At 41.6% G+C, this 23,218-nt stretch overlaps 1 protein-coding gene across 2 annotated transcripts in view; it reads left to right on the plus strand.

Annotated features, from left to right (window-relative positions):
* The window catches only part of RASGRF2 (Ras protein specific guanine nucleotide releasing factor 2), a 235,745-nt gene that overhangs the window by 120,491 nt on the left and 92,036 nt on the right, over positions 1 to 23,218 (plus strand). Inside the window, exons 14-17 of one of the 2 annotated variants that reach the window (XM_024755700.1) lie at positions 5,337 to 5,585; positions 6,125 to 6,513; positions 14,791 to 14,919; positions 17,460 to 17,549. In XM_024755700.1, the coding sequence (XP_024611468.1) occupies positions 5,337 to 5,585; positions 6,125 to 6,513; positions 14,791 to 14,919; positions 17,460 to 17,549 (857 nt within the window). The remainder of the gene's footprint in view (positions 1 to 5,336; positions 5,586 to 6,124; positions 6,514 to 14,790; positions 14,920 to 17,459; positions 17,550 to 23,218) is intronic. The other variant, XM_024755701.1, reaches the window with a different exon arrangement.

The following is a 23,218-nucleotide window of genomic DNA, read 5'->3' on the forward strand; positions in this document are numbered from 1 at the left end:
ACGTGCGGAACCTAAAAAGAAACGATACAAATGAACTTATTTACAAAACAGACTTAGAGAACTAACTTATGGTTACCATGGGGGAAGGGTGGGGGGAAGGGAGAGGTTGGGAGTTCGGGATAGACATGTACACACTGCTGTGTTTAGAGTGGATGGCCAACAAGGACCATATATAGCACAGGGTAAGCTGCTTTATATTATGTCACAACCTAGGTAGGAGGGGAGTTTGAAGGAGAATGGATACACGTATATGTGTAGCTGGGTCACTTTGCTGTGCACCTGAAACTGTCACAGCATTGTTAATCAACTATACTCCAATATAAAATAAAAAGTTTTTTTAAAATTTCAAGTTCAATAGATAAAGTTGTGATAGCCAGATGTGTCAGAGGGTGGACAAAAGTTTGGCAGATTCTTTTGCTGTCTTCTCAGTGGGTGTGAATCATATTAGTCAGATTTGGTTGTAGAGATACATTTAGATTTTGAAGACACTCAACATGAATTAACTGGCTTTTCCATGGTACCATTTACCCACAGGCTGTATATGGATTTGTCCCAGAGGCTGTTGCCCAGCCCTGCCATCCTGCTCTCTATATGTTTTGTTAACAGAGCAAATCCTAGAGAATGGAGTTGAGGACACGGGGAGGGGGAAGGGTAAGCTGGGACGAAGTGAGAGAGTAGCATTGACATATATACACTACCAAATGTAAAATAGATAGCTAGTGAGAAGCAGCTGCATAGCACAGGGAGATCAGCTTGGTGCTTTGTGACCATCTAGAGGGGTGGGATAGGGAGGGTGGGAGGGAGACGCAAGAGGGAGGGGATATGGGGATATATGTATATGTATAGCTGATTCACTTTGTTATACAGCAGAAACTAACAACACTGTAAAGCAATTATACTCCAATGAAAATGTTAAAAAAAAAGTGATCAAAACTGGAAAAAACAAAACAAAAACATACAAACAAAAAAAAAGCAAATCCTATAATTTAATTATGATCACTAAGGAAACTAGTTTTAAGATGAGAAGTTATATCAATAAGTGCGTGCCATAGCTCTCTATATTAATGCTTTTGTTTCTACATACTTTTTTGTTTCCAAATTCAAAAATTGTTTTAGGAGGATTTTCAAGCTAACCAAATTGTTCCCTACTCTCATTTTTTGGTTGTCCAAATTCTAAGAATAAAATGTATTTTTAAAAGCAGTCCTGTTATATCTTTCCAAAAAAGTTACATGAAACTAAGAAAATGTTTGTCTTCCATGCCTTTTTATGTGGACTTTTTTTAGGTCTGAGCTGTTTAAGACAAAGAAACAACATCAACTTTTCTCTTCTGATAGGTATTAATTATAATTAGCATCATTCCAATGGTATAAACTTTAAAAATTATTAATTATTGTATCAGATGAAGGCAGAGTACATTATACTAGTGCCATAATTACTACAGAAAAAATATAAAAGGATGATACTGTTTTAAATTGCTAGTCAAATTTTAAAATATTTTGAGTAGGGTCATTTTAAAACTCTTGGGCAAAGATTCCTTTAGCATTCAGTTTTCTAGGTTTTTAATTTAGTATAGTTTTAAAAAATCAGGTCAGTTAAAAATGTACGATACTAAAATTAAAACCAAGTATGGAATATTAAGTCAAAAGTTTCAAATTGTGACTTAATTTTTAAGTTCACATCACCATGTTAGTTTTCTTATTAGTTTTCTACCATAGTATTCTTATTTTAATATTTCACAAAATAATATATATTATCTTAATTCCTTATTAAGAGTACTTTTGTGAAGCTTAGACAGCCATGAAAGTCCAATCTGCTTTAGAATGAGAATAAGTTGGACTTGGTGGCCAAGTTATAAGCTCCTAAACCTTCGGGCAGCTGCACACCCACTATGTATACATTTTGTTCACTTTAAAAATTAGTACAGAGAAAAGCTTTAGTTCTGTGCCTGACCATGTTACGGCTGGCGCCTGAATGCATCTTCTTTCCTCTGTGGTGGCAGTTTGACTAATGCCCCTGTCCAGTCTCATTTGTATTGATATAACTGCCTCCTATACAGACCAAGACTTTCCTGCGTTTGCGTGCACAGGGAGGGTCACTGCAATGAGTTGGAACCACTCTCCTGGGAGGATAGAAACCTGTATCACGGGCTGTAGGGATTTCCTATTGGAGCCACACATGTTTGGATGCCCATCTGTACTCTACTAGATATATTCCCAAGGCAGAGTTTCATGTATTTCATATCTTTCTTCCTTCTATTTTTCCCTGCTTCATTGAGCCTGGTTCAGAGAAAAGAGGGTTATTTTGCAATCTCTGTTCCTTCCGATAGTCTCCTCCATGGCACTATTCTACCCTAAATTCTGTATTCTTGCCTCCTTGCACATCTCTCTGGCTACATGCAACGAGAGAAAAAAAAAAAAAAGATGTTTTACAGAGTTAAAAGAAAAAATTATTCTACCCTAATGGCATTACTTTGCAGGCACTCACTTCCTTTTAAAACTTACTAATTACAATAGGTGATTTGGGTTTGATGTCTCAAAATTACTTTTTTAAGTGTTTACCAAAAAGGAGTTGTTATTATCATAGGAGGCTTAAGTAACGCATTGTATCTTCTCGAGGGTCCCTTAGGAAATTAAGATTTCATTCAATGTAATAAAAGAAAATTAAATAATTTCCAAATATTTAATTTCTTTTCTTTACTTAAAATGAAACTGTAGTAATAATTTTGAAGGACAGTGGTGCAATTAGTTTCAATTTCATGTTGGCTACAATATATTTTTTCCTCCTAGTGTTTGGTTAAAGTAATTATAGTCAAAAGATGCAAAGCTCAAAACTACGAATAGAATGCAAAATCATGACATTTATTAGGTGATTATATCCCTTTAAGTGATGTTTTATGCTTTATGTGTATAGGCTAATGCTTGCTTTCTTTTAATAATAGTTGCCCTCAGTTTTCTGTGTCATTTTCCATGACACAACCAGTTTTCTTAGAAAATAGAGATTTTAGGTGGGAAAATGGTGGGAGAAAAAGTGATTACCTCGATTAGCCATCCTCTAGACAGACTGTTTGATTCATAAAAGTTTCTAAGGTCTTTTAACAAATGAGAAAGATTAAGAACCAGAAAAGTAAAGTTGGTTGAGGGTCACATGCTTAGTGCAAAAAAGAGCCATGCTATTTTCAAGAATCTCAAAAGATGCACTTATGTATTTTCGAGATCAGTGATGTGACTAAAACTAACAGGCCACCCTTAGTTCCTCATCAGAAGTAAGCTACTCATTTAAAATGCTCTTTCAAGTCTGCAAATGAAGTCCTTCCATCTGCACTGAGCTTACTTTGGGGTAGAACGTTTCCAAGAGCAAGCTAAGGAAGCTATTGATTTCTTTTTATCCCAAAGAAAATAAATATATAACTTAAAATCCCTTGAAGTGCTGAAAGGGCTAATTAAGGGCACTCACAACAAGCCAGCTTCAGCTGCCTCACTGAACATCACTGGCCCTGTAGTGTATCCTTTAATCAAGTGGTGAAATCCAGGACTTGACTGTCTGTTCTGACATGCTGCCATGAAGGGGGACATGGGGTCTCAGATGGGAATGTGAAGGCTACGGGCAGTCCTAGCGAAGGTATGTATTTCTTTGAGCCCCACTTGGATTCAGCCTCAGCTTCCAAGCTTTTCATCTAATGAACTTGGCCGGCTTCTTTTGCCCTTTCTAACAAAGGTGCACCATGGGCTGAGGGCTCTGCGCACAGCCAAGGATCTTGAGGGCTGCCATGTGAATCTTCCCTCCAGTTTGCTGTCTACCTGGAGAGGCTGCCGCAGGCTTCCAGTGCGAGGGCCTCAGGGTGATGGGTTGAGGAGGAGCCAGGTGGGAGGTTTTAGAGAATGAGAAAAGCCCAGCATTGCAGGTGGGCAGGTGGGCACTGTTCAGGGGGAATCTTTAGAAGAGTTGACTGCCTATATTACAGCCATTACTTTTTTTATGAAGACATTTTTAACACTGCAGAATATTGAAAATGTAAGGAAAACACAACATTTCACACAATTTATGGATTAAATTGTAATCAGAAAATGGTTGGCCTTAAATGCATTTATCAGCCAGAAAGAATGGAATGGATTAAGCATTCTTTTTCTAACATTCAAGAAGTTAGAAAAAGAATGACAAAAATCAACTGTAGGAAAGTGTAGGAAGGAAATAACTAAGATAAGAATGGAGATTAATAAATTAAAATATAGAAAAACAGTAGAATTGATCAATCAAAGAGCTGGTGCCAGAGGGAAAATACCTAATAATATCATCTATTAGTTTAATCAAGAAAAAAGGGGGAAAGCACAGATGTACAAAATTAGAAGCGAGGAAAAGAAATAACCACAGATAACAGCAGTGATATTTGGGTCTCCTCTTCCTCCCCACCCCTCTGTGGGGAGAACGTCACCCGCTACTTTTTTTTTTTTTTTTTTTTTTTTTTTTTTTTCGGGATTCTGATTTGAGGGCATAAGCAGTGCCCCTCCTAAATGGGGTTTTGGCTTTAATTTCCTAATAAAACATGATTGAACCAGAGAAAGAAGTGAAGGGTAGCAGAATATGCCACCCTATAATATGCCACTGTGGCATATTGATTATGTTGAGCTATAGGTACTTGAAAAACAGCAAATGCAGAGAGAGGATTTTTCTGAATTCTTCTCATCTGCCTGAAGACAGATTCTCCAAAAGGAACTCAGTTGTTGTAAATCCCCTTCCCAGGAGTTTCACCAACCATGGAAGATTGACAGTAGTCACAGGAGACTAGATGTCGACATCACACCCAGGCAAACTGTCACAAACTATCATACCTTCCATCTATTCTAAGGGTTCATTCATCTTTCCTAAAAATCATTTACTCTCCCCTGAGAGGCCTACATACCCCCCACCTCCCTTTCCCTATAAGATGGTATTTAAGTCTGAGTTCTAAGCCACCTCTGTGAGTTTCTCATTTTCCCCTGGTTATCTCCCATGTAAACTTGTTTATTTTTCTCTTGTTCATCTGTCTTTTATCACAGGGTCTCAGCCAACAACTCAGGAGGGTGGAGAGAAAATTATTTTTCCTCCCCTGCAGAAGGAATTCACAGAGTGAAATGAATTATTAACGTCTCCACAATTAATTCTGAACTTCCTAAATTATAATGGCACATTTGATGTTTTTACAGCCCTGCTTTGTTGTATGTAATATGTCCTATCACATCTTTCATCACATGTAAGGGGAAGCCCAGACACGAGTATATACTTACAAATCTTGAGATACTCAGGGGCTGAGAGGCAGCTGCACCCTGGTTTTGTCCTCATGTTCCTGCCTTGTGCATAGGTCTGATGCCCGTCTTCACAAGGATGACACTGACATTTGCTTCAGTAAAACACTCAACTCCTGCAAAGTGCCCCAGATCCGTTATGCCAGCGTGGAGCGCCTCTTGGAGCGACTGACAGACCTGCGGTTTCTTAGTATCGATTTCCTCAATACCTTTCTGCACACCTATCGGATTTTCACGACGGCAGCCGTGGTGCTGGGGAAGCTTTCTGACATATACAAGAGGCCTTTCACCTCTATCCCCGTCAGGTAGGCCCGGCACTACCCTGTGATGAAAGTGTGGCCCACCTGGTCCCTGGGTCTCCGTGCAGATGGGCAGCCCTGCTCTGCAGGGCACTGGCTTGCCTTTGAACTTGTCAGGCCCCGCCAGTAGAAGCGGGGGAGTCGAGGTCACAGACAGTTCCCGAGAGAAGCAGTTGAAGTTTCCAAGTGGCCTTTGCTTGCTCTGTGAATATTTGGAAGATAACTCTATTGTTTGGGGCTTTTGTTTCTCCTTTTTTGTTAAATTGCAGGCCCTGATTCAGTAGGTCTGGAGTGGAGCCCGTTACCAGTGTTACTTGTCTTTGGACCACAGTTTAGTAGCAGGGGATTAGACTAAGCCTAAATACTGTCTGTGTTCCTTTGGCAAGTGTGTGGTATACATGCAGCATTTAAATGAAGGTGAATCCAGCAACAGAACTGTGATGATATTGTGGCCTTTTAATGTAGGGAGCATGTTCTTGAATGACATCAGGGAACTCATTTTCACTTGGCTACAGCCTGTTAATAGCTTTTGCTCTTATTTTTAGGTCGTTGGAATTGTTTTTCGCTACCAGCCAGAATAGCAGAGGTGAACACTTGGTGGATGGCAAATCCCCGCGCCTGTGTCGCAAATTCTCTTCCCCACCACCACTGGCTGTGTCCAGAACGTCCTCCCCAGTGAGGGCCAGAAAGTTGTCCTTGACTTCTCCCTTGAACTCAAGGATAGGAGCTTTGGACCTGACCACCTCCTCGGCGTCCAGCAGTCCCACCACCACTCACAGCCCTGCTGCATCCCCACCACCACACACTGGTAAAGTACCGCTGGATCTTAGCCGAGGCCTTTCTTCTCCAGAACAAAGCCCAGGATCTGTAGAAGAGCATGTAGTTAACCCGCGCGTGGATCTGTGTAACAAGCTAAAACGAAGTATTCAAAGAGGTATTATCCAGCTGCCATACCCCGCATTTGCTGGCCCCCTGTTTCCCCACCATTCCTTCTGGAGCCCTAGTTTCCTTTCTTTACAACTTTCCTACTTCTGCATAGAAAGTAGAATGAATACAATGGCTAGTTAGAAAAAATTCCTGTAGTTCCCTCTAGCCTTTGTGGAAGGAGAGCTAGGTTAGCCGCCTTCTATGATAAAAGGCTAATTGCAGTCAGTTGTCTATGGAAGAATGGTGTCATCTAAATGGTTATCACTGGAAGGTTCTTGGTGGAATTAAGGCTGGTTGGCTAAAGACCACAGCATGATTTTTGGCGTAGAGATAGGTTGCCATGGTCCTCGTCCATGACCTTGAGCCTCAGAGCCTTCTCCTCCTCCAGTGTCTACCTTAAGCACCTGTACTGCTTCCAGCCTTTCCCTGCTAATGTGACGACCTAGCCTGGGAGCTAGGTCATTAAGATGACTTCTTCAGTTTAGTTTCCAAGGCAACACTCCCTATTACAACAGAGATATAGGGAGAAAAGTTAAGTCTGAGACAGTGTTCATTTTCCATGACACAACCAAAGTGGTTTTTAAAAATGTGAATTAGATCATCTGGTTTCCTGATTAGATTCTCTAATGACTTCTTATCACACTTAGAATAAAGCACATTTATCTTCCCAAGGCCTTCAGATCCTATGAGACTTGGATGCTGTCTCTCTCTTTAACCCCTGCTCCTGCTATGCTCCCTCATCTGCTCAGCTACAGTCACATTGATTTCCTTTTTGTGTCTCAGAAACACCTGGGTCATTTCTGCCTCAGGGCCTTTGCATTTGTTTATCCCTCTGCCTGGACAGTCTTCCTATATAAGCTCATGAGATCAGCAACCTTGTCTGTCTTGTTCACCTCTGTACTGTCAGTGCCTTGGCCAGTGCCTGGCAGGTAGTAAATTTTTGTTAAATGAATAAATCAAGCAAAGCACTCAGGGGACTAATCAAGGATTCCCGTGGCACATCTCCCTACCCTCCTCAGCTTGGTACAACATAGGGGTTGGAGGAGGTGATCCTTGTTCTTTTATAATCCAGTGTTGCTGTGATGAAAATAAAAAAGGTTTCACGACCAAATTAGCAAACAGCTTTTTTTTTTTTTTACTATAAGGTAACTGATTTCTTTACTGATAACATAATAAAAAATTGGGCAATAAGTCAGACAAAGTGTCCAGATTTTAAAGAGGATCACCCAGATGGAAGCATAGACCCCTGCTTTTCTACCCCTACTTTTCAAGATTCTATGTAGTTTCTAGCTCAGATCGCTTAAATGAGCTTTCTGAGTGAAGTACTTAGTGGAATTGTAACTGGAGCGGTTATCATCATCAAAAGGAGCACCCATTTAAACAAGAAATTGTTGAAACTGACACGTTAGCAACTCAGGAGGATGAAAGGGGGAAGATAATTAAAAAGTCATTAGAACAACAAGCTTTAGTAGAATCAGGATGGATTTTTCCTGGGAATAATGAGGTGATGCACAAGGTGACAGGTGCATCTGGGGTTTGATCCAGGCCAGTGCTTGGGAATCTCCAAGGTGGGAATGACTTTGGGAGGCTTATCTCAAACCTCCCCTCTGGGCCAGAGCACCCTGGGAAGCACAGAAACTTCTCAGAATATGGAAAGTTCTTTCCCCCTCCTTTATTGGATTGTATTAAATAGGAGAGGGGAAATCTGGAGGTAAGTCTGGTTTCTCATGTTATTTTGAGTTAGGGGAGCTTTAGGAATAAGTATTTTAGTGCCAGACATTTGTGACTGAGGCTTTGGTTTGATTGCCCCTGAGGCTGGGATGAGAACACAGTAAGGTCTGTTCAGGAGTCATTGTGTGACCACCTTCTCTGTGCAGGTTGCTGTGCTACAGGGTCCATAATGGTAAATAAGATGGTTCCCAGGCCCCTTATATATAGTTCCCTGGAGAAGGTGGGCAAAACATAAGTATAAGGGCAGATGGTACAAGAGGTATAGATGGAGTGCTCCAGAAGGTGAAAAGCGGGGAAGATAATGTTTGAGCAGAATCAGGAAGTGTCATTGACATGAGCCAAGAAGAATGGATAAATGGGTTGTGTTGTGGGGAAAAAATGGGGCACCAGAGGATGGTCATGGCCCAGGTCTCAAGTGAGTCCCTGGGACAGGCCACCAAGTGAGGGTCCTTGGCTACGCGCAAGAAAGAATTCAAGAGTGAGCCGTAGTAAAGTGAAGGCAGGTTTATTTAGAGAGATACACACTCCATAGACAGAAGGCGAGAGAGGTGGCCCCTGGTGTTGGGGCCGTTAGTTTTTAGGGCTGGGTAATTTCATAGGCTAACGAGTGGGAGGATTATTCCAGCTACTTTGGGGAAGCAGCAGAGATTTCCAGGAATTGGGCCACCGCCCACGTTTTGGCCTTTTATGGCCAGTCTCGGAACTGTCATGGCACTGGTGGGTGTGTCATTTAGTGTGTTAATGCATTACAATGAGTGTATAATGAGGCTCAAGGTCTCCTGGGAGTCGGATCTTCCACCATCTTGGGCTGAGTAGGTTCTAACTGTTTTTTGTGGTATCCTGTTCTTCTACATGGTTGTGTCATTCTTTTAAGGGTTGTGCTCTGCCCTTTTCCTTCCTGTCTCAGTTGGACGGAGGAAACAGGCAAACTTATGGGCAAAGAGAACCTATGAGCAAAGGGCTGAGGGTAACACCCAGTGGTGAAACCCATTTCTGAGAGCAGGGGTGACCAATGCTTCTGAAGGGGCAGCTTTTGTCCAGTTTTGACGCCACGCGCAGCTCTGTAGAGGAAACCCTGCTATTAGTCTTCCTGGGGCTTTCTAGCATCTAGTAAACTTTTTAAAACTCTCCTGAAGAATCCTCCTCTTCCTCCTCCTTCATTTTGGCCATCTTAGCCATTAAGTGTACAGTTCAGTGGTGTTAAGTATATTCGCATTGTTGTGCAATACATACTTAGAACTTTTTCATCTTGTAAAACTGAAACTCTATATCCATTGAACAACTCCGCATTTCTCCCTCCCCCCAGCCCTTGGCAACCACCATCTTCTTTCTGTTTCTATGAGTTTGATTACTTTAAAAAATTTTTTATTTATTTACTTTTGGCTGCATTGGGTCTTCATTGCTGCATGTGGACTTTCTCTAGTTGCAGTGAGCAGGGGCTACTGTTCGTTGTGGTGTGTGGGCTTCTCATTGTGACGGCTTGTCTTGTTGCTGAGCATGGGCCTTAAGCACGCAGACTTCAGTAGTTGTGGCACGCAAATTTCAATAGCTGTGGCATGTGGGCTCAGTAGTTGTGGCTCGCGGGCTTAGTTGCTCTGCGACATGTGGGATCTTCCCGGACCAGGGCTTGAACCCACGTCCCCTGCATTGGCAGGCAGATTCTTAAGCACTGCGCCACCAGGCAAGTCCCAAGTTTGACTATTTTATATGCCTCATATAAGTGAAATCACACAGTATTTGCCTTTTTGTGACTGTCTTATTTCATGTAGCATAAGGCCCTCAAGGTTCATCCATGCTGTAACATGTGCCAGGATTTTCTTCTTTCTTAAGGCTGAACAATATTCCATTGTATATATACTCCATATTTTCTTTATCCATTCCTCTATTGATGGACATTTGGGTTGCTTCCATCTCTTGGCTACTGTGAATAATACTGCAGTGTACATGTGTATGCAGTTATCTCTTCAAGATCCTGCTTTCAATTCTTTTGCATATATACCCAAAAGTGAGATTGCTAGATCATATAGTAATTCTATTTTTAATTTTTGGAGGAAATTTTTGTTTTTGATAGTGCCTACATCCTTTACATTCCCATCAACAGTGCACAGGGTTCCAATTTCTCTGCATCCTTGCCAACACTTAATATTTTCTTTCTTTTGATAGTGGCCTCCTAACAGGAGTACAGTGAGAATCTTTCTCCTTTTTCGCAATTTCCCAGAGATTGCATTTTAATTTGGCTAATGCTTAGTAGTATAGGTATGAACTTTTTTCTTGAATAGAGGAGCAAACGAAAAATCTATTTCTTTCTGCATTATAGACTAAGTACGTGTCGTAGTTGTAAAGGTCCTCAGTCAAGCTGCCCATTACCCATCTTGATTAATTCTTACACTTTAACTTGCACATGGATTGTTCCACAGTGGTCACCAAGTTCCTTAGTTCTGGTCTTTGAAGTCCAAGCCCAAAGTGCATAGCGTTGGTTCAATGCCATATTGTAAGATCTGTTTGGCCTGCTGTCTCAGATAGAGGTGTGATCACTGGTAGGAATCAGTAGTTTTACCCCAGGAATGATAAGCTGGAAAAAGGTTAGACTTGGGGAGACCAAGATAAATGAGAAAGAAGGAGATCAGGCTCCCAGGGAATGGCAATGACAAAGGCTGCAAAGACTTGTCAGTGTAGGTGTTGGGCAGAGGTGGGATCAGGGATCATTGTGGGCACAGCTAGCATCAGCTAGAGAGCTTGTTATGTAGCAGCTCGGATAATTTCTGACTAGGGCCCAGCAGATGGAGAGGGTCCATGAATAATGGTGTGGCAGAAATAGTAGGTTCTTTCTCACATTAGAGAAATAGCCAAAGTTGAGGGCTTAATGCCTCTGTGTTTCTCCACTGGATTTTCCCCAAACAGATGATTTGCGGTTAGCATTTCAAGGGTCAGGTTATCCACATGGTTTGCAGGGTAGAAATATGATTTTGCAGTTCCCAGGTCAAGGTTAAATACAGAGCTTCTCTCACTGTGGGAGGTGGGGACATTCCAGGGTTGTGTCCATGTGTGGCCCATGGCATTTGTTGAAGCCCATTAGAGCCAACTTCATCTCCAGAGATGCCCGCTCCTCTGCCCTATGTGTCTTAGTCATGTCTACCCACTAATATGTGCCCCTTTATCTCTCATTTTTACCATGATTTCCACCCCCCTCCAGCAATCCTTCTATTAAACACTTTGTTTTTGGCCACCTCATTGCATCTTGATTTTTTGTGTATGGTAAGCGGGCCTCTCACTGCTGTGGCCTCTCCCGTTGGGGAGCACAGACTCCGGACGCACAGCCTCAGCGGCCATGGCTCACGGGCCCAGCCATTCCGCGGCATGTGGGATCTTCCTGGACCGGGGCACGAACCCATGTCCCCTGCATCGGCAGGCGGACTCTCAACCACTGCGCCACCAGGGAAGCCCAGCATCTTGATTTTTTTTTCTCTTTCTATAGCTGTCTTCTGATTATTTTTAATGTATTTACTTCCCATCTTGTTCTTGAAAGTATTTAAGGTGGTAGTTCAAAGAGGCACATGGTACACTGGATTAAAACTAAAATAGATAAGGAAATCAGGCAATGGAGGAAAATCGTATGAGGCCATGGGTATGGTTAGTGAACAAGTGAGTACTGTGTGGTCCTCTGCAGTTCCTAAAGTCACTCTGATTTTGGTTCTGAATGTAATCAGTTATGTGATTCATATTGAAAGCTAAGAATAGATTGGTGTGCAGGCACATCTTTTCTTGCTCCTGAGACTTGAGAATAATTTATCCTGTGGATCCTCATAAAGGAGACACTGTGAATAGAAAGCTTAGAATTATACTGGGGTCTAGGGAGCTCTTTGGCATTTTTCTGAAAAGGTGAAACAAAGGAATTATAGATCTAGTTTTTCCTTTTATTTTGCATTGGTATATAGGCAATACTGATCATGAATAGTTCTAGAAAAGTCATGGATTAAACACTTTACTTCAGTGTCAGCCTGACAAGTTGTGTCTGTGTCGGTGTGTGTGTGCGCACGCACGCATGCACAGAATGTCTACAGAAGCCAAGAGTGCTGCCGTATTAACTCTGCTATCTAGTCTTGAAAATTCCAGTTGGCAAAGTAAAGGGAGACAATGATCTGTCTTTAATTTGAAAGATGTTTGCGTGTGCTTTGCATAATGGTAACACTTAAGACAGCTGGCAGACTTGAATAAGAAGCCCTGTGCCAAGAGTTTGTACAGTTTCTGCTTTTCACCTCAGGACGCAACTCCACAAACCTCATTGCACAAGATCAGCTTCACCGTTAGGCCCATACTGAGGTCGTGGGTCTCCCTCACTACTGTCCAGCTAGACAGTTTCAGGGTACCCTCTTTGAAAAATGCTAGTAACCTTTGTCCAGTTTTATTGTCATTGCAGTTGTAATGCCAGCCTTGCAATATTTCCTGGCAAGAGAACTTCAAATGACATGAAGGGAAAGCAGAGAAATAGGAAATATCCCTCAAAATGAGCAAGACTGTGAACTTCGGAGGGAAAAATAATGCAGTTGGTTTCACCTCCACCCAGTCCCCAGATCTGTTCCAGGCTCACCCAACATTCATTAGTGCCCCTCTTTCTTCCTACCACGAAGTCCCCACCTTCTGCTATCCTGGGTCCTTCTAAAAAGCACAAATATCAGCCCAGCTCACATCCAGATTCCACCCAGTGGTGAGATCTCAACAAAAAACATAACCGACAGCAGACAAGAAAGGAGAGCCATGGGGCAGCTCACTCACTGTGTTTGGGTCTCTTACCCCATCAGCGTTCTCTTGGGCCATGGCTGTGCAACCAGTCTAAGCATCGCTGCACGACCCACATCACTAGTGTCTGTTTCTGTATTCTTAGTTTGAAAATTGCCTGCCTGTGGGCTGAAAGTGCTCCCAATTTTAGCATTTGTTTTGAGCCCACATCTGCCCACTCGTTCTGCAGGCTAAGCTGCTTTGCATGGAACTTGACTGAAAGTGAACCTGGCAGAAGGAAACGCTTCTTTCCCCCCACAGTGCTGGCATGTTTTCTCCTCTCTGTAGGTGCCCGTTTGCTTACAGTGTTATTCTGTGCTTTCCTGTTCTTTCAGTGGACTTTCGGGGCCTGTCCAACTCTCTCGCTGGGAAGTGTTTTGGGTTCAGTGTAATTGCTGACTAAATGATTTGTTCATTTGCCTCAGAGGAATGAATGGTTGAATCAGACCAAGGACATACATTTGATATTCTGCTTGCTCTTGCAAAGCAGATGCCTTCTATTACTGCATTTTGAGGGAGTTATTTAGAAAATAATAAAACTAACAGCTAAGCACTGATTTTTATGTCTCCATCCTGCATCATTGCCAGCTTGACTGTAATTATGTCATTGGAGGAAAGATTCTAACCATTTCCCTTCCCTGGCCCCTTTGTTTTCCAAAAGAGCTGACTTGGGGCCATATTTCTAAGGGAGTAAATCACATGCAAGTGTAAAAATGGCTTTATGTGAAGTCATTAGGGATTTTGTCAAGTTTGTTGAGTGAAATCTTGAATGGAATGGTAAAGGGAGTTGAGTTGAGAGTAGCTCTGCTGACAGGGGTAAATGGAAAACTAGTGGAGGTGATACAGCTTTTGTCGGTTGATGAAAAGCCCAAGGAAAAAGAAATGGAAGAGTTGTTGGAAATTTATGAAATTTTTATAGTGCTTTTCCTGAAAAGAACACACACAAAGTTGTAATTTTACCTGGTTACTAAGCTAGCGCAAGGGGTGTGGTAATAGCTTAAATGTGACTCTGGACTGTTTCTTTTACTCATGGGATGTTAGCTGCAGTGAAGAGGCACAGATTATCTTAAAAATCTCTCAACTGTTCATTGTAAAAATGTCCACTTGCTTCCTGCTGATCTGTAGCTCTCGGACAGGGCTACCCAATAGAACCTTCTGGGAGGATGGAAATGCTGTTCAGTACTGTAGCCACTCACCACACGTGGCTACTGAGTACTTGAAGTGTGGCCAGTGCAAGTGAGCAAGTGAAATATTCACTTAAATTTAGTTTTCATTTAAACTTACATAGCCACTTTGGGCTCGTGTTACTATTTTGGACAGTACAGCTGTAGATCCTTAGGCAGGGGGGCTCCTTGAATTGTCTTAAGGGAGCAGCCCAGGCAAAGAACTAATGAAGTCCCAATTTTCATTTACCATCTGGAAAAAGTCCCTCTTTTCCCACTCCAAGAAGGCAGAAACGTTCTGGAGGGCGTGGAAGCCACTGCATATCCTCTTCTTTTTATCAGTAACATCTGTTGTGTTGAACAAAAGGGGCTTGGGAGGGTCAACCAGGCTCAGCAGGGTCAGCAAGACAGGTGTGGAGATGAGCCACAGTTAGACTTCGTGTCGTTAACATTCCGCCAGGAAGAGTGACTCGATTTCATGATAAAGTCCTTTAAAATATAGACTGACATGAAATGCTTATTATCCATAATGAACTTTTGTGTTTCCATGCATGATACTGACAAGAAGCTCTTGAATTCATGGCCTGGTTGTTAAAATTCATGATGTTTTAAAGCAGCAGTGCTAGAGTCTGCGCCGGTGGACCGAGCAGGAGTGGAAAGCTCCCCCGCGGCAGATGCCACCGAACCTTCACCTTGCAGGTCACCCTCAACTCCTCGGCACCTCCGCTACCGCCAGCCCGGAGGTGAGCGCTCAGAAAGGGACTCAGAAACACGCAAGCGAGGGATGATTCTAGCTCCTGAATCTTTTGTTTGCCTTCCTATTTCACTCCCCGAATATTTTTAGTCTCAGTTATGAAAAGTAATGGGAAGCAAATGTTACTGTAGGACCAAGTAGTAGAAAATAAATGATTAGAGAGTATGTCATTAGTATAACCAATATTTATTTGACCCCATCATTGCATGACACTTTGTGTGGAGTAACCTGAATTGAGAAGCCTGTTCTTAGTTGCTAGTTGATTGAATTTCAGTGCTGGTTTCACCAAAATGTTCCCAGACTCTGATACCTTACCATGAATCCCAGTGTAGTCTGTATTAAATAGGTTCATCTGGGACACAGAATTGTTGGGGGGGACCTTATTAAGAGCACTGTTTCAGCTAAAATAAAGTCCAGTTGCATGGAGCGCCAATCTTCATTATTGCTAGGGGCAGAATCTGGTATCTTTTCTGTAGTTATGAAAATTATAAAACATTATCCCATAATTTGTTTTAGAATATACCAAATGTTTTCTAATTGGAGGGAAGACAGAACAAAAGACAGAAATCTTTTATCTCCTCATTGCTCAAATAAATATATACAAATTACAGTTGTTTTAGAAATGTTTTCTTCTTTTCTTCTCAAGCCAATTATTTCAAGTTGGAAGGGAAAATTATTCAATTATGAAACTAAATTCACCCTAAGTAACCCATGTAAAACGTAGACGTTTTCTGACTCTCATACTCCTGCTTTAAGTGAGGCAGTGTAGCAAAAGATAGAGTGCACGGCTCCAAATGGTCATTTCATTTGCAGCCTTAGCCTCGTGGTGGAAGCTGTTTTCATTGCCATCACCTCCAAGAGAAGCTAGTCTGGGTCAGACTGTTGTCAGCAGATTTGCCCTGATGGATATTAGCCCTATGGGGCTCCTGGTCAGTCATGGGTCACCCTGACATTTGGATAGCTCTGAAAAACCAAGGGTAACAAGCTAGATTCCCTGGCTTGTTATAGGACTACTATGGAATTAGCCAAATCTCTTTACTCTTCTTAGAGGCTTGGTCAGTCCAAGCCTTGGCAACTTCTTTGACCATTGCCATGTGGGACAGACTCCCTTGAGTTCATTAAACCTGTAAGAGTTTGGGGCCAAAGTCTGTGAAAGCAAAACTTTACCAAGGCAAGATTAAATGCTGTCCACTTGGTTACTATTATTAGAGCTCTGGTTTAGTACGGTCTCTTTCATATGTTTATATTCATTTAAAATGTTTTTAAATTTATATAAACATCATTTGGAAATCCTCATCCTGTTTGTGGATTAACTAAGCCCTTTGTTTCTCTCCTGATCTGACTAAATCCCAGCGATACAGGAAGAAAGCCAAAATCTGTGATAATATGGTGGATCCAAATGGGGACAGTATCACACATTTTCTCACTGTGTAGCTGAATTTTGCCTGTTCATCTGTCTACTTGCCACCTTGCTTCACAAATGTTTTCAGGCTACTGCTGAAGGAGAGGGTAGAGCTGTTCTTTGCTTTCATGCTTGGGTACATTAACCAGCTCTTTGCTTCCCCTCTTATTTATTTTAAGCATGACTATATAACTTTAGGGGCAAACTAATCAAAAATCACAGAATCACAGTGAGCTATCTTCACTAAAAGCCTGAGTGAGAAAAACAGTGAGGTTGTCAGCAATATTAGCAAATGCTGTGTGTAAGTATCTGCGTGAGAGGGGCTGCCTAAAGGTGCTGAGTGCATCCTTCGATTTAAGAACCCATCTCTGCTTCTAAAGGTACTTTGAGAAGAAAATTCCATCAGTAAAATGTAGAATATTTTTTAAAAATATTTTTTATATTGAGATAAAATTCACATACCATAAGATTCACCCTTTTAAACTACACAGTTCAGTGGCTTTTATCTATTCACGAGGCTGGGCAGCCATGACTACTATCTCATTCCAGAACATTTTCATCACCTCCCCCACGAAGGGACCATGTACTCATTAGTAGTCACTCCCCATTCCCATCTCCCCGCCAGCCCCTGGAAACCACTAATTTACTCTCTGTCTCTATGGACTTACCTAAACTGGACATTTAATGTAAATGGGATCATACAATATGTGACTCTTTATGACTGACGTTCACTTAGCATGATGTTTTCAAGGTACATTCATGTTGTAGTATGTATTAGTACTCCATTCCTTTTTGTGGCTAAATGATATTCCCTTGTATGAGAATTTTTGATTTGGTTTATCATTTCACCAGTTGGTGGACATTTGATTGTTTTTACTTTTTGGCTGTTATGAATAATGCTGCTATGGATGTTCACGTATAAGTTTTTGTGTAGATGTATGCTTTCATTTCTCTTGGGGCTATACCTAGAATGGACTTGCTAATATAGAATCTTGTTATTTGCCTATTAATAAGGACAATGCAGGGTATTTGCATTCATCCAGTGCTGGAATGAAAATGAGAATTTTTATTACGTTATATTATGCAACTGCCTCACCATGCCATTTCCATTCTTTTGAAATAACCAGGACAGACCGCCGACAACTCCCACTGCTCTGTTTCGCCTGCTTCTGCTTTTGCAATTGCCACAGCTGCAGCAGGACATGGGAGTCCACCTGGTGAGTAGGGGCCAGCAGCTGAGTGCAGACACATGGCAATGTATGGTAAATCAGTGGTCCTTGCCTGCCGGCGTCTTGATGATACACTGGGCAGTTTCTTAAGAATGCAGATTCCCAGCTCCCTAAGTCAGTGCATCTTGGCGTGATACCATCTTTTAAATAAGCACCTTCAGGTGAGTCTCACACAGGTGGCCTGTGCGTAACCCTTTTGAGAACTTCTGTATCAGAGAAGGATGTGTTATTTCTTTCATGTTGTTTTGTGGAGTTCTTTAACCTTTTTAGCCAAATTGTCGAGAACACGTGGCTCCCTTTTAACTGAGTCCAGTGCTGAAAGCATATGCAAGGTGGGAGGGAAGGTTTGTGGAGGGGGCGGGGAGGAGGGAGGGATCTATTGCTTTAGAGGACGCAAAGTTCATTTCCAGTAGCTCCATGATGCTTTCTGAGTTGCTGTCAGTTAATCTTCAGGGTAAAGAAGTACTTAAAATAAAAGCATGGTATTTTAAATAGATGAAAAATTATATTCATGATCTCTGTCCTCTTCTCTCATGTGCAAGGAGGACATTATGTTAAAATAAATCCATATGTGGTTTAAACAGCCTTGTTGCTGTAAGTATCTTCACCTAAACTAATTCTCTGTGTTCCGGGAGTGTATTTTTGGTGTATTTTGTTAATTAGCCATTGCTCACCTACCAGAGAAGTCCATTTCCAAAGCCTATGAACCTATATTCAACAATAGTAACTGGTAGGTACTGTCTGTGTGAAATCTTTCTAAGTTGAAGTAAGTACAAAGAGATACACTGTAAGGAACATGAATTACCATAGTAATTCATAGTTACCTATCTATCTATCTATCTATCTATCTAGATAGATAGATAGATAGATAGATAGATAGATATCCCATCTGAATGGAAAGTCTTTGCACTTTGACTACATTCCACATCTTAACTATTTTACCACACACACTTCACTGGATGTAGTCAGGCAAATTGGGGATGTTCTTTACCCCAAATATTCCCAGAACCTTCCCCTCAGTTCCCATCAGTATAACACAATACAGCCTGTAATGGTAATAGTATTGATGTCTTCTCAATCCAGTCGGCTTCTGTTGTTGACTACATGTTATAATAATGAACATTTCTTTGATGAGATAATAAAGGAGTCTTCCCTACACTTCCGGCAGAATTGGTTATCAACTGTGATTTGCTAAGACCTTCTTCTGTCTTTTGTTCTCACAAGCTAGTCTGTCTTTGGAAAAAGTGAAATACAGAGCTTCCTCGCAGGTCTCTTAATTTAAGTGTGGTTTGTAAGGGAAAATAGTTTTTAGGTCAATTCAGGATGAGACCAATTCCCCATTTGCTGGAGGCTGGGTCGGGGAAGGTATCTTTTTTTCACCTGAGATTGAAGCAAAGTTCTAACGGAGACTGGCTTTCAGACTTGGGCTTGCCCATGCCTGATGGGCCAGAGGATAAAGTAACCACAATAGCCAGGTCTTCCTCACTATCCGAACACTGCTGCTGCTCTGTGGCCTGTTCCCGCTTCTCCCCTGCAGCCGAAAGAGCCTTAGCAAGAAAGCTCTCCTCAGTGAGCCAGCTGAGGAGGGGCAGACTGCTGACTGACGACAGCCAGCACTGCTAGGTGCAGGCTGGCCTGGACCTCCTGTTTTATCGCACTGCTGCTGATGTTGCCTGTAATGGGGTCTGGAGCCACATGATTCAAGTTTAGACAGAAATGACATAAAGGATGGCTTTGGCAGTATCTTTGGCTCCGCTGTCAAGGCAGCAAGTTGCACAGGGGTCAGTTTCGGTGGCTAATGGTGGTACGAAAGAGGGTCTGTTTTGGAGTAGGGATCAGTACGTCCCTGGGGCTCGGCTGCTTCATGGATCTAGCCCCACAGGAGAGTCCACCTGCCTACGAGAACTTGGCAGAAGGGCTCAGGTTCATAGGCCACTAGGGCAGGTGGACACGGAACAGAAAGAGAGGAAGTGCTAGGAAGATGATCGGGACTCCTTGGCTGGTCAGGGAGAGGAGAGCCTGCTACTGCCCAGAGAAGCCCTAGACCCAGACAGACAGGTGTCCGAAGGAAGCTAGTGCTACCTAATGTTTAAGTCTCAAACCAGGCTTTGTATCCACTCTCTGAATCAGGAATTATGACCCGAATGCACACTGGAACGTGGAGAGCCTGCAGAGGTGAGCAGGAGGGAAGGTGGTGTAGATAAGTGAACATCTCATGCTCACATCCATTTTTCCAGGCTTCCTGTCTGCTTGTCTGGCTGCAATATGAGACCACCTGGTGGTACCGCTCTGCTGTGTGTGTGGCTTATAGACTGAAACAACGTGCCGCCCGGCCAAGCCATGCGGTCTGCAGAGGGGGCTTTCATGTTTCAGGCTCCTCTTCGGGTTCCCTCTTGCTTTAATCCTCTCTCACCTCCCTGCCCTCAACCTCTACCTCCATCAAAATACACAGGAATCTGGCAACTCTGGGTTAGAACTGTCAGTTAGTGACTATGCTTTCAAATACTCACTGCAGGCATTTGCATGTAAGCCATTTCTCTTAAATGATTGCTTAGAAGGTAATTTTACTGCATTAAAAGGTATTTAAATTTAGCAAAAGGATGGACAGAAAATTTTCTTCGCAAAGAGGCCAGATAAGATGTGCATGCCGTAAAGTCAGAGAAAGTTGATTTATCTGTGGAAGGTGGCCTGGTATGTACTCAGGATTGCCAGTCCTGCCCCTCGGGTCTGAGCCTACCTGATTTCCACACACACTGGAAAAGACTGGAATTTCCCCTCTGGTTTCTTTAAAGACTTAGAGCCTGTCCTTTCCAAAGATGGGTGTCTCTTCCTCCCATGTCATGCTCCATTTCCTTGTAGACCAACAGGAGTACCTCTGCTGGAGAGGAAGGAAAGCCTGATCTGTGGGCATGATTGTGACACGATTAATTCTTCTTAACTTCACATTATAAAGAGTTCACAATTTATTTAGTGCTTGCCTTGCGATTGGCAGCCAAGTTACATTAGGCCCACTGTGGATGGATCCGGGATTTGTGGGGTCTAACACTTACACAGTCTGCCTCAAGGAAAAGAATATAAAATTACAAACCTTTAGAGCACCTCCCAGGGCTTTGGAAGAGGCCCATACACATTGAGAGGCCCCGAGGCTTAAGCTTCCTGGTAAATCTGTTTATGAGTCCAGCCCTGATCATTCTTGGAATCAGAGCAGCTTTAGGAAATTTTGATCATGGGGTGGTGGGTGGAGGTGGGAGTGGGACCAGTGATCATCAATCAGTCAAATAAGTGCTAACTCTATAAGTTTTAGCTCTATGCAAGACTGAGACAAAAAAGCAGTGAGTCTCATGAGCCACCACACTGGCTGAAATGTACTTTCAAGCATCTGCTCAAATTTAGGAGCTCTGCATTAAAGTAGAATTAAAGTCTGTGCCTTTCAGATGGCTGCTGATACAGGGAATCTGCAGGTGCAGTTTGGATATAGTTATGATATGAATAGAAATGCAAATCCAATAAATACACATATCAGGGCATATCATGGTGCTTACTATATACCTAAAGCTCTGGGATTAATGATAGGGTTTATGAAATGATCTAAAATGAACTATGAAAGTGTGAGGTGGGTTATTTTTATGAGAGTAGAAATAACGGCAGTGGAGGTACTACAAGCAACTCTTGATTATCTGTGAAAAGATTATAGGTTTTACCATTCTATGCAAGTCAGAGTAAATTAACAAAGTAGAGGAATGACTGAATGCATTTATAGGAAAATTAATGGCACAGTTACAATTGCTTAGAGAAATAGTGAGTTCTTTACTGGTGGTGACTTCATACTTGTAAAATAGATAATTCATAATCTGTTTTTTCCTCTGTCAAACCACTCAGGCTTGTGTAGCCAGTAGTAGGTCTGAGCTTGGTGTGAATTGGGCTTGGACTCACTTTTTAAAATACCAATAACTGGTCCGACCCCCAGAGATTATGACTTGATTGGTCTGGGTACATCTGGGGCATCAGGATTTTTAAAGTTCCCTATGTGACACTTATGTGGAGCCAAGATGGAGAATCACTAAACTAGATGGAGGAGGTGTATTTGTTCCTTCTCTGGTTGTAGCATTCCTACAACAAGTTTGAGACATATTTTTTATTGTTTTTTTTTCCAAAATATATAAAAACCATTTTACAATAAAAATGTCTAAAGATAGCTAGTTGAAGTTAGGGAGACAGAATGTATCTCATTTACATTTTTTAATGAAAACATTATTATCACTATTATTAATGAAAAACAAAGAGCTTTGGCAAACCAAATGTAAGTTAACAGTGATTCTAAGTCTTACTTTAAATTCTTTCTTTATTTTTAAGTGTCATGTGTACCACAGTGTATTTCAACTTACGTATTCACTACTGTGTGCTCACCATGGAAAGTTTAATTTCCATCCATCACTATGCAGTTGACCCCCTTTACCCATTTTACCCTCCCCCATGTCCCTTTCCCCTTGGTGACCATTAATCTTTTCTCTGTATCTATGTTCGTTTTTGTTTGGTTTGGTTGTTTATTTTATTTTATTCTTTTTGGTTGTTTATTTTATTTTATTTTTTTATATTCCTCATATGAGTGAAAACATACGGCATTTGTCTTTTTCCATCTGACTTATTCCACTTAGCATAATACCCTCAAGGTCCTTCCATATTGTTGCAAATGGCAATATTTCATCTTTCTGTTATGGCTGAGTAGTATTGCATTGTGCATATATACTACATCTCTAACCATTCATCCATTGATGAGCACTTAGGTTGTTTCCATATCTTGGCTATTGTAAATAATGCTACACTGAGTATAGGGGTGCATATGTCTTTTTGAATTCGTATCTTCATTTTCTTTGGATAAATACTCAGAAATAGAATAGCTGGATTATATGGTAATTCTGTTCTTAATTTTTTGAGGAATCTCTAAACTGTCTTCCATAGTGGCTGCACCAATTTACATTCCCACCACCAGTGTATGAGTGTTCCCTTTTCTCATCATCCTCACCAACACTTGTTATTTCCTGTCTTTTTGAGAATAGCCATTCTAACTGGCGTGAGGTGATACGTCATTGTGGTTTTGATTTGCATTTCCCTAATGATTAGTGATATTGGACATCATTTTATGTGCCTACTGGCCATACGTATGTCTTCTTTGGAAAAATGTCTACTCAGATCCTCTGCCCATTTTTTAATCAGGGTGTTTGTTTTGTTGTTGTTCAGTTGTATGAGTTCTTTATATATTTTGGATATTAAACTCCTATTGGATATATGATTTTCAAATATCTTCTCCCATTTGGTAGGTTGTCTTTTTGTTTTGCTGATGGTTTCCTTTGCTGTGCAGAAGGTTTTTAGTTTGATGTAGTCTCATTTGTTTATCTTTGCTTTTGTGACCCTTGTCTCAGGAGACATATCCAGAAAGATACTGCTAAGACCAATGTTAAAAAGTGTACTGCGTATGTTTTTTTCTAGGAATTCTATGATTTTAGGTCTTACATTCAAGTCTTTAATCCATTTTGAGTTGATTTTTATATATGGAGTAAAATAGTGGCCTAGTTTCATTCTTTTGCATATGACCGTCCAGTTTTCCCAATACCATTTATGGAAGAGACTATCCTTTCTCCCATTGTATGTTCTTTGCT

The sequence above is a fragment of the Neophocaena asiaeorientalis genome, unplaced genomic scaffold (genome assembly GCF_003031525.2).
Source record: "Neophocaena asiaeorientalis asiaeorientalis breed wild unplaced genomic scaffold, Neophocaena_asiaeorientalis_V1.1 scaffold37, whole genome shotgun sequence".
In the NCBI taxonomy this organism is placed as follows: domain Eukaryota; kingdom Metazoa; phylum Chordata; class Mammalia; order Artiodactyla; family Phocoenidae; genus Neophocaena; species Neophocaena asiaeorientalis.